The 13,001-nt window shown below is 42.4% G+C and overlaps 1 protein-coding gene across 1 annotated transcript in view; it reads left to right on the top strand.

Moving 5' to 3' along the window:
• Positions 1-203: 203 nt before the first annotated feature.
• LOC121540759 (synaptotagmin-7-like) overlaps positions 204-13,001 on the top strand; it is a 105,406-nt gene continuing 92,608 nt past the window's right edge. The window contains exon 1 of the mRNA XM_041849830.1: positions 204-274. Coding sequence (XP_041705764.1) covers positions 228-274 — 47 coding nt within the window. The 5' untranslated portion in view covers positions 204-227. The remainder of the gene's footprint in view (positions 275-13,001) is intronic.

Here is a 13,001-nt window from a genome sequence, read left to right as displayed (position 1 = left end):
GCCAGCTACATCAGGTGGCCCCGCCGGGGCCCGGCCAGCCTGGGGGAGGCGGGGGCAGTGGGGGAGGTGGGGTAGGAGGAGGGTTAGGAGGTGGAGTCACTCGTGGAGGCCCCAGGGGGGCGCGAGGGAGTCCGGCAGTGGCAGGCGCCTCACGATACAGGGGAGGAGGAGGAGGAGGAGGAGGAGGAGGAGGAGGAGGAGGAGGAAACCCTGGCTCCTGGGACCACATGATGGGCCAATTGAAAAACAGAGGCCTGGATGCCAAGTCCTTCCTGTGAGTCACTCTCTGTTTCTTCTTTTCCCTCTGTCTGGGTTGGTTGGTAACTGTCTCTGTCTGGGTTGGTTGATAACTCCCTGATAACATGTCTTTAAACACCATTCCCTGATAACATGTCTTTAAACACCATTCCCTGAAACCATATCTAGTCTTTAACCACCATTCCCTGATACCATATCTAGTCTTTAAACACCATTCCCTGATACCATATCTAGTCTTTAACCACCATTCCCTGATACCATATCTAGTATTTAAACACCACTCCCTGATACCATGTCTTTAAACTTTGTGCTTCTGACATCCAGGGAAGGATATTCCACAGCGTAGACATTGTGTCATGACATTGCGTTTGTGTGTATGTGCGTGCGTCCGTGAGTGTGTTTGTGTGTGCATACGTACGTGTGTGTTTGTGCTTGCGTGCATGTTTGTGTGTACGTCTCTGACTATTTTCATACTTTACATACAGAGTACATATGTGACCGACCGGCTCGATTCTGTCTTATGTAGCAAAATTTGAAACAGTGTTTTTTTTTATATTGGATAAAAGTAGAGACTCAGAGCTAGAAAATGGTATATCATACACTACAGTTGAGGAACAATGGGAAAGTAATTCTGATTTGAAAGTTAATTAACTTGTAAACCCACTTTTGAGAAAATGGCCCTTGAATGTTTTGGTATACCTACTGGAGAGCTCTTCTTTGTCTACACCCATTCAGCATCGTTCACACCCTCTTAAGCCTTAGCCCCACCCATCTCTTTAAGGATTCACGTGTGAGGCCATGTGCTAAACAACCAAAGATTTCAAGACTAACGGCTGGTTTATACTACGGGTGTGTTCGTAAATTTAATCTGGAGTGCCAAAACAACTTTCTGACAAAATTAGAAACTTGTAATATCTGAAAATGTAGCTAGCTAGACTATCTTACCCGGATACATATACGGATACATGGATGGATGCTTCTCCCTCTCTGTCACGGATGCCATGGTTGCCCTTGGTTTGAAGATGTAATCCGGAGACAGGTGTTTTATACAACAGCCTTCTGTGTGTTCTCTTTTAGACTCCGTCTGCATATTTGCAATCAAACACCAGAATTTGTTCCATCTCCTTAGCTATCATACTCTAATTCCACTGATTTCAAAACTCGGTTCTCCAGAAAGTGGAGAGCAACACTTATCTAGTTCTACTACGTGATATCTTTTTAAAAAAGCCACGTTAGAAAGGATTACCTACACATACTGACCAGCTCAAATAGACAGAAGCGTGCTACATGGCAAACAAATCCGAACTCATCTCTAGGCATGTCCAGACCACTCATTATCTCAGCCAATCATGGCTAGCGGGAAGGTTGCTGTCTTTTTCTGTGGCTAAACCAACTAGGCCATAATTTAACAATTGTATTCATATTTACAGATGGCATACAAGTTTGGTATTAAGTCACATGAAAGTTCACATATTCCAGAAGGCATTTCTGCCAAAAAAGATAGATGACAGGGTTAGTAGCAGCTAGATACAGTGGGGAAAAAAAGTATTTAGTCAGCCACCAATTGTGCAAGTTCTCTCACTTAAAAAGATGAGAGAGGCCTGTAATTTTCATCATAGGTACACGTCAACTATGACAGACAAAATGAGAAAAAAAAATCCAGAAAATCACATTGTGTCACGATCGTCGTAGGGAATAGACCAAGGCGCAGCGTGATGAACGAACATGTTTAAACTTTATTATCTTTAGTGATAATAGACAACAAGAAACAAAACAAGAAACGACTCGTGAAGTCCACGGTAACAATGACCAACACGGAACAAGAACCCACAAACACAAAGGGAAAACAGACAGTTTAAATATGGCTCCCAATCAGAGACAACCAACGACAGCTGACACTCGTTGCCTCTGATTGGGAGTCACTCTGGCCAACATAGAAATAAACACAACAGAAAGAACACACCCTGGCTCAACATATAGAGTCCCAGAGCCAGGGTGTGACACATTGTAGGATTGTTAATGAATTTATTTGCAAATTATGGTGGAAAATAAGTATTTGGTCAATAACAAAAGTTTCTCAATACTTTGTTATATACCCTTTGTTGGCAATGGCACAGGTCAAACATTTTCTGTAAGTCTTCACAAGGTTTTCACACACTGTTGCTGGTATTTTGGCCCATTCCTCCATGCAGATCTCCTCTAGAGCAGTGATGTTTTGGGGCTGTCGCTGGGCAACACGGACTTTCAACTCCCTCCAAAGATTTTCTATGGGGTTGAGATCTGGAGACTGGCTAGGCCACTCCAGGACCTTGAAATGCTTCTTACGAAGCCACTCCTTCGTTGCCCGGGCGGTGTGTTTGGGATCATTGTCATGCTGAAAGACCCAGCCACGTTTCATCTTCAATGGTTTTCACTCAAAATCTCACGATACATGGCCCCATTCATTCTTTCCTTTACACGGATCAGTCGTCCTGGTCCCTTTGCAGAGAAACAGCCCCAAAGCATGATGTTTCCACCCCCATGCTTCACAGTAGGTATGGTGTTCTTTGGATGCAACTCAGCATTCTTTGTCCTCCAAACACGACAAGTTGAGTTTTTACCAAAAAGTTATATTTTGGTTTCATCTGACCATATGACATTCTCCCAATCCTCTTCTGGATCATCCAAATGCACTCTAGCAAACTTCAGACGGGCCTGGACATGTACTGGCTTAAGCAGGGTGCACTGCAGGATTTGAGTCCCTGGCGGTGTAGTGTGTTACTGATGGTAGGCTTTGTTACTTTGGTCCCAGCTCTCTGCAGGTCATTCACTAGGTCCCCCCGTGTGGTTCTGGGATTTTTGCTCACCGTTCTTGTGATCATTTTGACCCCACGGGGTGAGATCTTGCGTGGAGCACCAGATCGAGGGAGATTATCAGTGGTCTTGTATGTCTTCCATTTCCTAATAATTGCTCCCACAGTTGATTTCTTCAAACGAAGCTGCTTACCTATTGCAGATTCAGTCTTCCCAGCCTGGTGCAGGTCTACAATTTTGTTTCTGGTGTCCTTTGAAAGCTCTTTCGTCTTGGCCATAGTGGAGTTTGGAGTGTGACTGTTTGAGGTTGTGGACAGGTGTCTTTTATACTGATAACAAGTTTAAACAGGTGCCATTAATACAGGTAACAAGTGGAGGACAGAGGATCCTCTTAAAGAAGAAGTTACAGGTCTGTGAGAGCCAGAAATCTTGCTTGTTTGTAGGTGACCAAATACTTATTTTCCACCATAATTTGCTAATAAATTCATAAAAAATCCTACAATGTGATTTTCTGGATGTTTTTTCCTCAATTTGTCTGTCATAGTTGACGTGTACCTATGATGAAAATTACAGGCCTCTCTCATCTTTTTAAGTGGGAGAACTTGCACAATTGGTGGCTGACTAAATACTTTTTTTCCCCACTGTAGATGACAGGGTTAGTAGCAGCTAGATAGATGACAGGGTTAGGAGCAGCTAGATAGATGACAGGGTTAGTAGCAGCTAGATAGATGACAGGGTTAGGAGCAGCTAGATAGATGACAGGGTTAGGAGCAGCTAGATAGATGACAGGGTTAGTAGCAGCTAGATAGATGACAGGGTTAGTAGCAGCTAGATAGATGACAGGGTTAGTAGCAGCTAGATAGATGACAGGGTTAGTAGCAGCTAGATAGATGACAGGGTTAGTAGCAGCTAGATAGATGACAGGGTTAGTAGCAGCTAGATAGATGACAGGGTTAGTAGCAGCTAGATAGATGACAGGGTTAGTAGCAGCTAGATAGATGAATGGGTTAGTAGCAGCTAGATAGATGACAGGGTTAGAGGTTGACCTTTTAAGACATTTATAATATACACACACACACTCTCTCTCACTCACTCACACACACACACACACACACACACACACACAAACACACACACACACACACACACTCTCTCTCTCTCTCTCTCTCAATTTAAATTTAAATTTAAGGGCTTTATTGGCATGGGAAACGTATGTTAACATTGCCAAAGCAAGTGAAGTAGAGAGTAAACAAAAGTGAAATAAACAATAAATATTAACAGTAAACATTACACTCAGAAGTTCCAAAAGAATAAAGACATTTCAAATGTCATATAACAGTTTTTTACAATCACTTTGGCACTAATTTCAGAACCTTGACGTCCTTTTTCAAAACTCTAGACACAAAACTCAAAACGGTCATCACTTGTAACACAGGCTGTCCAATGTTCAAAACATTGCATTGTGCATTCATATCCTTAAAGAAATCTTGCACTTGCACAATCATTGGTTCAAAAAACTAATTTATTGTGAAATACCAATGAAACGTTAATTTAGATCACCCACACACAAGCAACCGATAGTTTCACTGTGTCATTGTTCGTACAATCATTAAATATTGTAGTACAAAATAGGTGATACATGTTTCATTATAGTACTACATGTAAATACATCCCTGTAAAAGTACTGCTGTAGTAGAGAGAATACTACAGACACAGTGGAATCATTGAACAAAATCTGAAATATGTTGATGAAAAACGATACAGCACTGTAAAACATCAAATGCAGTGTTCCTCAACTTGCTTGTGCTGTAAAAAGCAAAAAATAGGAGTGATTACTGTACTTCTACATTTTCATCAACTCTGTTTTGTGGATTTGGCCACAGTTTCTCATCTACATCACAATGGATGTTTTCATTAGCCAAACATCTTTGAAAAAACCTTCGGGCATGGCGAATCCAGGCCTGACACTGGTCTGCCGTGATGTCATTGCATGTGTCATCCATGGCCTGGAGAAAAGTGACTTGTTCATGAGGGTGCCTATCATAAACCTTCCATCTCCATGTGGAGAAAAATTCCTCAATCATGTTAAGGAAAGGAGAGTATGGGGGTAAATACTGGGTGGTATATTGTGCATGGGCCTGAAACCATGCTTGCTCGGATTTCATTGGACACTCTTTGCTGTTGCTGCCGCTGTCTTGGTCCGTGGCCTTGTCCTCTACCACGTTCCCCCACACCTCTCAAACGAGGCCCACGACCACCTCTCAGAAGGGGTGCTTGTCCCCTGCCATTCCTTTGACCAACACGTCTTCCTCGTCTTCCTCCCACCACTGCTTGACCTCTATTGTGACCTGGATCACCTGCCGGCTCCATGTTACAGTACGTATTGCTATATTGTTGCAAGTGGATCCCAATCAATTCTTTATATACTCGTTCCATAATGTGAACTCAATCATCAGTAACAAGTTGGCAGAATTGGACAAGCAATTACAAGGGCCTTCATCCATACAGTGCAGTACTATCAATACTGTAAATAGTCTGAAAAGGTGGTACATGGGACCATAGAAACGGTGTCTGATAAAGAATGATGATGAAATATTACATCCATAGATAATGTAGTCTAATTGGTTCATGCTCCACGCTAATTGGTGACAATGAATCTCGTTATCTTGAAACTTTCATGATCTAAACATGGAATATTGTTTGTCTCTTTCCATACAACTATGCATTAAGAGTAATGCAACAGTTACTTATCATTTTGAGCAGTTGTATCAATTGATAGTTGGATAATTGTAATGAAATGAATAGACACTCATCTGAAATGTAATGTGTGAATTGCCTTTTGAAATAGTAGTACTTTGATGTTAAGTTGTGTCATATTGAACAGGTGATTTTTGTTAAATGAACAAATTATCTTAGTTTAATGTGTATTGTATCCAAGCAATTGAAAAAAGTGTTAGGTTTTGAAAAATGTGCATTTTGATAATTGGTTGTGAGTTTTGTGTCTAGAGTTTTCAAAAATGACGTCAAGGTTCTGAAATTAGTGCCAAAGTGATTGTAAAAAACTGTAATTTCGGAACCTTGACGTCATTTTTCAAAACTCTAGACACAAAACTTAAAACGGTTATCACTTGTAACACAGGCTGTCCAATGTTCAAAACATTACATTGTGCATTCATATCTTTAAAGAAATCTTGCACATGCACAATCATTGGTTCAAAAAACAAAGTTATTATGAAATACCAATGAAACGTTAATTTAGATCACCCACACACAAGCAACCGATAGTTTCACTGTGTCATTGTTCGTACAATCATTAAATATTGTAGTACAAAATAGGTGATACATGTTTTATTATGGTACTACATGTAAATACATCCCTGTAAAAGTACTGCAGTAGTAGAGAGAATACTACAAACACAGTGGAATCGTTGAACAAAATCTGAAATATATAGATGAAAAACAATACAGTACTGTAAAACATCAAATGCAGTGTTCCTCAACTTGCTTGTGCTGTAAAAAGCAAAACATAGGAGTGATTACTGTACTTCTACATTTTCATCAACTCTGTCTTGTGGATTTGGCCACAGGTTCTCATCTACATCACAAAGGATGTTTTCATTAGCCAAACATCTTGGAAAAAACCTTCGGGCATGGCGAATCCAGGCCTGACACTGGTCTGCCGTGATGTCATTGCATGCGTCATCCATGGCCTGGAGAAGAGTGACTTGTTCATGAGGGCGCCTATCATAAACCTTCCGTCTCCATGTGGAGAAAGATTCCTCAATCAGGTTAAGGAAAAGAGAGTATGGGGGTAAATACAGGGTGGTAAATTGTGCATGGGCCTGAAACCATGCTTGCACCATATGAGCATGGGTGGAACCTGACATTATCCCACACAATGACATAGGTCACGCCATCAGCTCTACAGACCTGATCGAGCTCATCAAGGAAGGTTACAAGAAGAGCTCCATTATATGATCCAATACGAGGTCTGCGTCCCACCACACCATCTTCTGATATAGCCGCACACATGGTAACGTTGGCCCCACGTTGTCCAGGTACTTGGATGGTTGCCCGCTGGCCAACGAAATTCCGACCTCTCCTCCTTGTCTTGGCCAGGTTAAAGCCTGCCTCATCCAAATATATGAATTTGTGATGGTTGTCATCAGCATCCAGCTCCATCACCCTCTAAAAATACATTTTGGAAAGAGATTTACTGATTACTGTACAATGTAGAATTATTAGGGAATTGTATTACAACAGCCATCTTGAAACTGAACATACCTGAACATACTCAGTCCTCATTTGCTTCACTCTGTCTGCATTTCTTTCAAAAGGCACACGGTATAGTTGTTTTAAAGACACCTGGTGCCTTTTCAGCATGCATGCAATAGTCGGCAAAGTTATGGATTTCACATTGTTAAACATGTCTTCATTGTCCAAGAAATGCTGGCAAATTTCTGTAAGGCGAATATAATTTCTGGCCCGAACCAAATCGACCACAGCCTGCTCTTGTTGGTCAGTCAGAATTTTGCCTCTGCCTCCCCTATTTGGCCTAGTCTCAATTATACAGGGAACATTACAGTAAGAAGACAATTGGCCACATCACCTACTCTGTGATACACATTGGTATGCAGTCATTTGACAATTGAGAGTAGCATAATGTTTAGTGCATGCTGACGACTTACCGGTTCTCATTGCGGAAAGTTCTGATTATTGAGGCCACGGTTGACCTTCTGAGGTTTGGTTGTATCATTGTAGCCGCCTCAGTCATTGTCATGCCATGATTTATGACATGGTCTACAACTATTGCTTGGATTTCATTGGACATTCTTTGCTGTTGCTGCCGCTGTCTTGGTCCGTGACCTTGTCCTCTACCACGTTCCCCCACACCTCTCAAACGAGGCCCACGACCACCTCTCAGAAGGGGTGCTTGTCCCCTGCCATTCCTTTGACCAACACGTCTTCCTCGTCTTCCTCCCACCACTGCTTGACCTCTATTGTGACCTGGATCACCTGCCGGCTCCATGTTACAGTACGTATCGCTATGTTGTTGCAAGTGGATCCCAATCAATTCTTTATATACTCGTTCCACAATGTGAACTCATCAGTAACGAGTTGGCAGAATTGGACAAGCAATTACAAGGGCCTGCATCCATACAGTGCAGTACTGTCAATACTGTAAATAGTCTGAAAAGGTGGTACATGGGACCATAGAAACGGTGTCTGATAAAGAATGATGATGAAATATTACATCCATAGATAATGTAGTCTAATTGGTTCATGCTCCACGCTAATTGGTGACAATGAATCTCGTTATCTTGAAACTTTCATGATCTAAACATGGAATATTGTTTGTCTGTTTCCATACAACTATGCATTAAGAGTAATGCAACAGTTACTTATCATTTTGAGCAGTTGTATCAATTGAGTTTTGATAAATGTGCATATTGATCATTGGTTGTGAGTTTTGTGTATAGAGTTTTGAAAAATGACGTCAAGGTTCTGAAATTAGTGCCAAAGTGATTGTAAAAAACTATATGTCTATATACAGTGTTGTAATAATGTGCAAATAGTTAAAGTACAAAAGGGAAAATAAATCAACATAAATATGGGTTGTATTTACGATGGTGTTTGTTCTTCACTGGATGCCCTTTTCTTGTGGCAACAGGTCACAGATATTGCTGCTGTGATGGTACACTGTGGTATTTCACCCAATACAGTTGGGTGAAAAATTGACAGAATATGGCACCACAACAAACCTGCCAAGAGAGGGCCGCCCACCAAAACTCACAGACCAGGCAAGGAGGGCATTAATCAGAGAGGCAACAAAGAGACCAAAGATAACCCTGAAGGAGCTGCAAAGCTCCACAGCGGAGTTGGAGTATCTGTCCATAGGATCACTTTAAGCCCTACATTCCACAGAGCTGGGCTTTACGGAAGAGTGGCCAGAAAAAAACCATTGCTTATATTAAAAATAAGGAAACACTTTTGGTGTTAGCTATGTGGGAGACTCCCCAAACATATGGAAGAAGGTACTCTGGTCAGATGAGACTAAAATTGAGCTTTTTGGCCATCAAGGAAAACGCTATGTCATGCGCAAACCTAACACCTCTCATCACCCCGAGAGCACCATCCCCACAGTGAAGTATGGTGGTAGCAGCAACATGCTGTGGGGATGTTTTTCATTGGCAGGGACTGGGAGACTGGTCAAAATTTAAGGAATGATGGATGGCACTAAATTCAGGGAAATTCTTGAGGGAAACCTGTTTCAGCCTTCCAGAGATTTGAGACTGGGACGGAGGTTCACCTTCCAGCAGGACAATGACCCTAAGCATACTGCTAAAGCAACACTCAAGTGGTTTACGGGGAACCATTTAAATGTCTTGGAATCGCCTAGTCAAAGCCCAGACCACATTCGAATTGAGAATCTGTGGTATGACTTAAAGATTGCTGTACACCAGCGGAACCCATCCAACTTGAAGGAGCTGGAGCAGTTTTGCCTTGAAGAATGGGCATAAATCCCAGTGGCTAGATGTGCCAAGCTTATAGAGACATACCCCAAGAGACTAGCAGCTGTAATTGAATAGTTATGCACGCTCAAGTTTTCTGTTTTTTTTTGTCTTATTTCTTGTTTGTTTCACAAGAAAAAATATTTTGCATCTTCAAAGTGGTAGGCATGTTGTGTAAATCAAATGATACAACCCCCCCCAAAAAAACATTTTTAATTCCAGGTTGTAAGGCAACAAAATAGGAAAAATGCCAAGGGGGGTGAATACTTTCGCAAGCCACTGTACCTCCTACCCTTGCACATAGACTCGGTACTGGTACCCCATGTATATACAGTGAGGGAAAATGGTATTTGATCCCCTGCTGATTTTGTACATTTGCCCACTTACAAAGACATGATCAGTCTATAATTTTAATGGTAGGTTTATTTGAACAGTGAGAGACAGAATAACAACAACAAAATCCAGAAAAACGCATGTAAAAAATGTTATACATTTATTTGCATTTTTAATGAGGGAAATAAGTATTTGACCCCCTCTCAATCAGAAAGATTTCTGGATCCCAGGTGTCTTTTATACAGGTAACGAGCTAAGATTAGGAGCACACTCTTAAAGGGAGTGCTCCTAATCTCAGCTTGTTACCTGTATAAAAAACACCTGTCCACAGAAGCAATCAATCAATCAGATTCCAAACTCTCCACCATGGCCAAGACCAAAGAGCTCTCCAAGGATGTCAGGGACAAGATTGTAGACCTACACAAGGCTGGAATGAGCTACAAGACCATCGCCAAGCAGCTTGGTGAGAAGGTGACAACAGTTGGTGCGATTATTCGCAAATGGAAGAAACACAAAAGAACTGTCAATCTCCCTCGGCCTGGGGCTCCATGCAAGATCTCACCTCGTGGATTTGCAATGATCATGAGAACAATAAGGAATCAGCCCAGAACTACACGGGAGGATCTTGTCAAGGATCTCAAGGCAGCTGGGACCATAGTTACCAAGAAAACAATTGGTAACACACTACGCCGTAAAGGACTGAAATCCTGCAGCGCCCGCAAGGTCCCCCCTGCTCAAGAAAGCACATATACAGGCCCGTCTGAAGTTTGCCAATGAACATCTGAATGATTCAGAGGAGAACTGGGTGAAAGTGTTGTGGTCAGATGAGACCAAAATCGAGCTCTTTGGCATCAAATCAACTCGCTGTGTTTGGAGGAGGAGGAATGCTGCCTATGACCCCAAGAACACCATCCCCACCGTCAAACATTTAGGTGGGAAACATTATGCTTTGAGGGTGTTTTTCTGCTAAGGGGAAAGGACAACTTCACCGCATCAAAGGGACGATGGACGGGGCCATGTACCGTCAAATCTTGGGTGAGAACCTCCTTCCCTCAGCCAGGGCATTGAAAATGGGTCGTGGATGGGTATTCCAGCATTACAATGACCCAAAACACACGGCCAAGGCAACAAAGGAGTGGCTCAAGAAGAAGCACATTAAGGTCCTGGAGTGGCCTAGCCCTGAGGGGCCCTGGGACTTTTTTTCCAGAAAATCACATTGTAGGATTTTTTATGAATTTATTTGCAAATTATGGTGGAAAATAAGTATTTGGTCACCTACAAACAAGCAAGATTTCTGGCTCTCACAGACCTGTAACTTCTTCTTTAAGAGGCTCCTCTGTCCTCCACTCGTTACCTGTATTAATGGCACCTGTTTGAACTTGTTATCAGTATAAAGACACCTGTCCACAACCTCAAACAGTCACACTCCAAACTCCACTATGGCCAAGACCAAAGAGCTGTCAAAGGACACCAGAAACAAAATTGTAGACCTGCACCAGGCTGGGAAGACTGAATCTGCAATAGGTAAGCAGCTTGGTTTGAAGAAATCAACTGTGGGAGCAATTATTAGGAAATGGAAGACATACAAGACCACTGATAATCTCCCTCGATCTGGGGCTCCACGCAAGATCTCATCCCGTGGGGTCAAAATGATCACAAGAACAGTGAGCAAAAATCCCAGAACCACACGGGGGGACCTAGTGAATGACCTGCAGAGAGCTGGGACCAAAGTAACAAAGCCTACCATCAGTAACACACTACGCCGCCAGGGACTCAAATCCTGCAGTGCCAGACGTGTCCCCCCTGCTGTTAATGATAATGCAGAGGATTTTCCCAAGGTTGCTGTTGACGTATATCCCACGGTAGTTGGAGGGTTTGTATTTTGTCCTGTAGTTCATTCAATGTAATCTCTCTCTCACACAAACACTCTCTCTCTCCCTCTCTCTCTCTCTCTCTCTCTCTCTCTCTCTCTCTCTCTCTCTCTCTCTCTCTCTCTCTGTCTCTGTCTCTGTCTCTGTCTCTGTCTCTGTCTCTCTCTCTCTCTCTCTCTCTCTCTCTCTCTCTCACACACACACACACACACACACACACAAACAAAACGCACACGCACACACACACACACACATGCACACATACATTCACACACACACCATGAAATCTCTATCCCATACAACAACACTGATTTAACTTGATTACATTCCCCTAAGGGGAATAGTATAATTGTTTACTTAATATTTTGGGTGAATAGATCAACGAGCAATGATATTTTCCAAGATTGATTCATCAGGAACACACAGCGAGTGTCTGTATAACATTAGCACAGTCACACAGCTCTCTCTCTCTATCTCTCTCTCTTTCTCTCTTTCTCTCTCTCTCTCACAAACACACACACACACACACACACAGCGAGCATCTGTATAACATTAGCACAGTCACACAGTAGCTGCGATTTAGTGTTTGATTTTTCTTTCCTATTTTCCAACTAAATGATTTCATGTAAATGATACATGCAAATGCCATGTCAGGGAGAAGACCTAGGCTATTTGTAAATGCCACGGCAGGGAGAAGACCTAGGCTATTGTCAGAAGGTGTGCTGTGAAGGTGTGGTGCAGGAATCAAGCGCAGGACGCAGGAACTTAGTCCAATAGACTTTAGTGAACCAAAACTCAAAACGAGTCAAAAGAGCTTGGAATACGAGCGATTACGCACACAGGCGAAAAATCAAACAAAATAACAATAACGCACAAACACGTGCGAGAACCTCTCCAACACAGAGGAGAGAACGAAGCACAGACATACACGACAGCAAGTTCAATCACACACAACACATGACAAACACAACGAGAACTTATAGGACAATAATGAACGCTAAACGATAACAGGTGTACAACATCAAGACAAAACCAAACGAACATCGAAACATACAACGGTGGCAGCTAGTACTCCGGAGACGACGACCGCCGAAGCCTGCCCGAGCAAGGAAGAGAGGCAGCCTCGGCCGAAACCGTGACAGCTATTTGTAAATGCCATGTCAGGGAGAAGACCTAGGCTATTTGTAAATGCCATGTCAGGGAGAAGACCTAGGCTATTTCTAGATAGCAGTGT

The sequence above is a fragment of the Coregonus clupeaformis genome, chromosome 26 (assembly GCF_020615455.1).
Source record: "Coregonus clupeaformis isolate EN_2021a chromosome 26, ASM2061545v1, whole genome shotgun sequence".
Taxonomy (NCBI): Eukaryota; Metazoa; Chordata; class Actinopteri; order Salmoniformes; family Salmonidae; genus Coregonus; species Coregonus clupeaformis.
The sequence above is the reverse complement of the archived record's forward strand: the minus strand, read 5'-3'. Positions and strand labels throughout refer to the sequence as shown.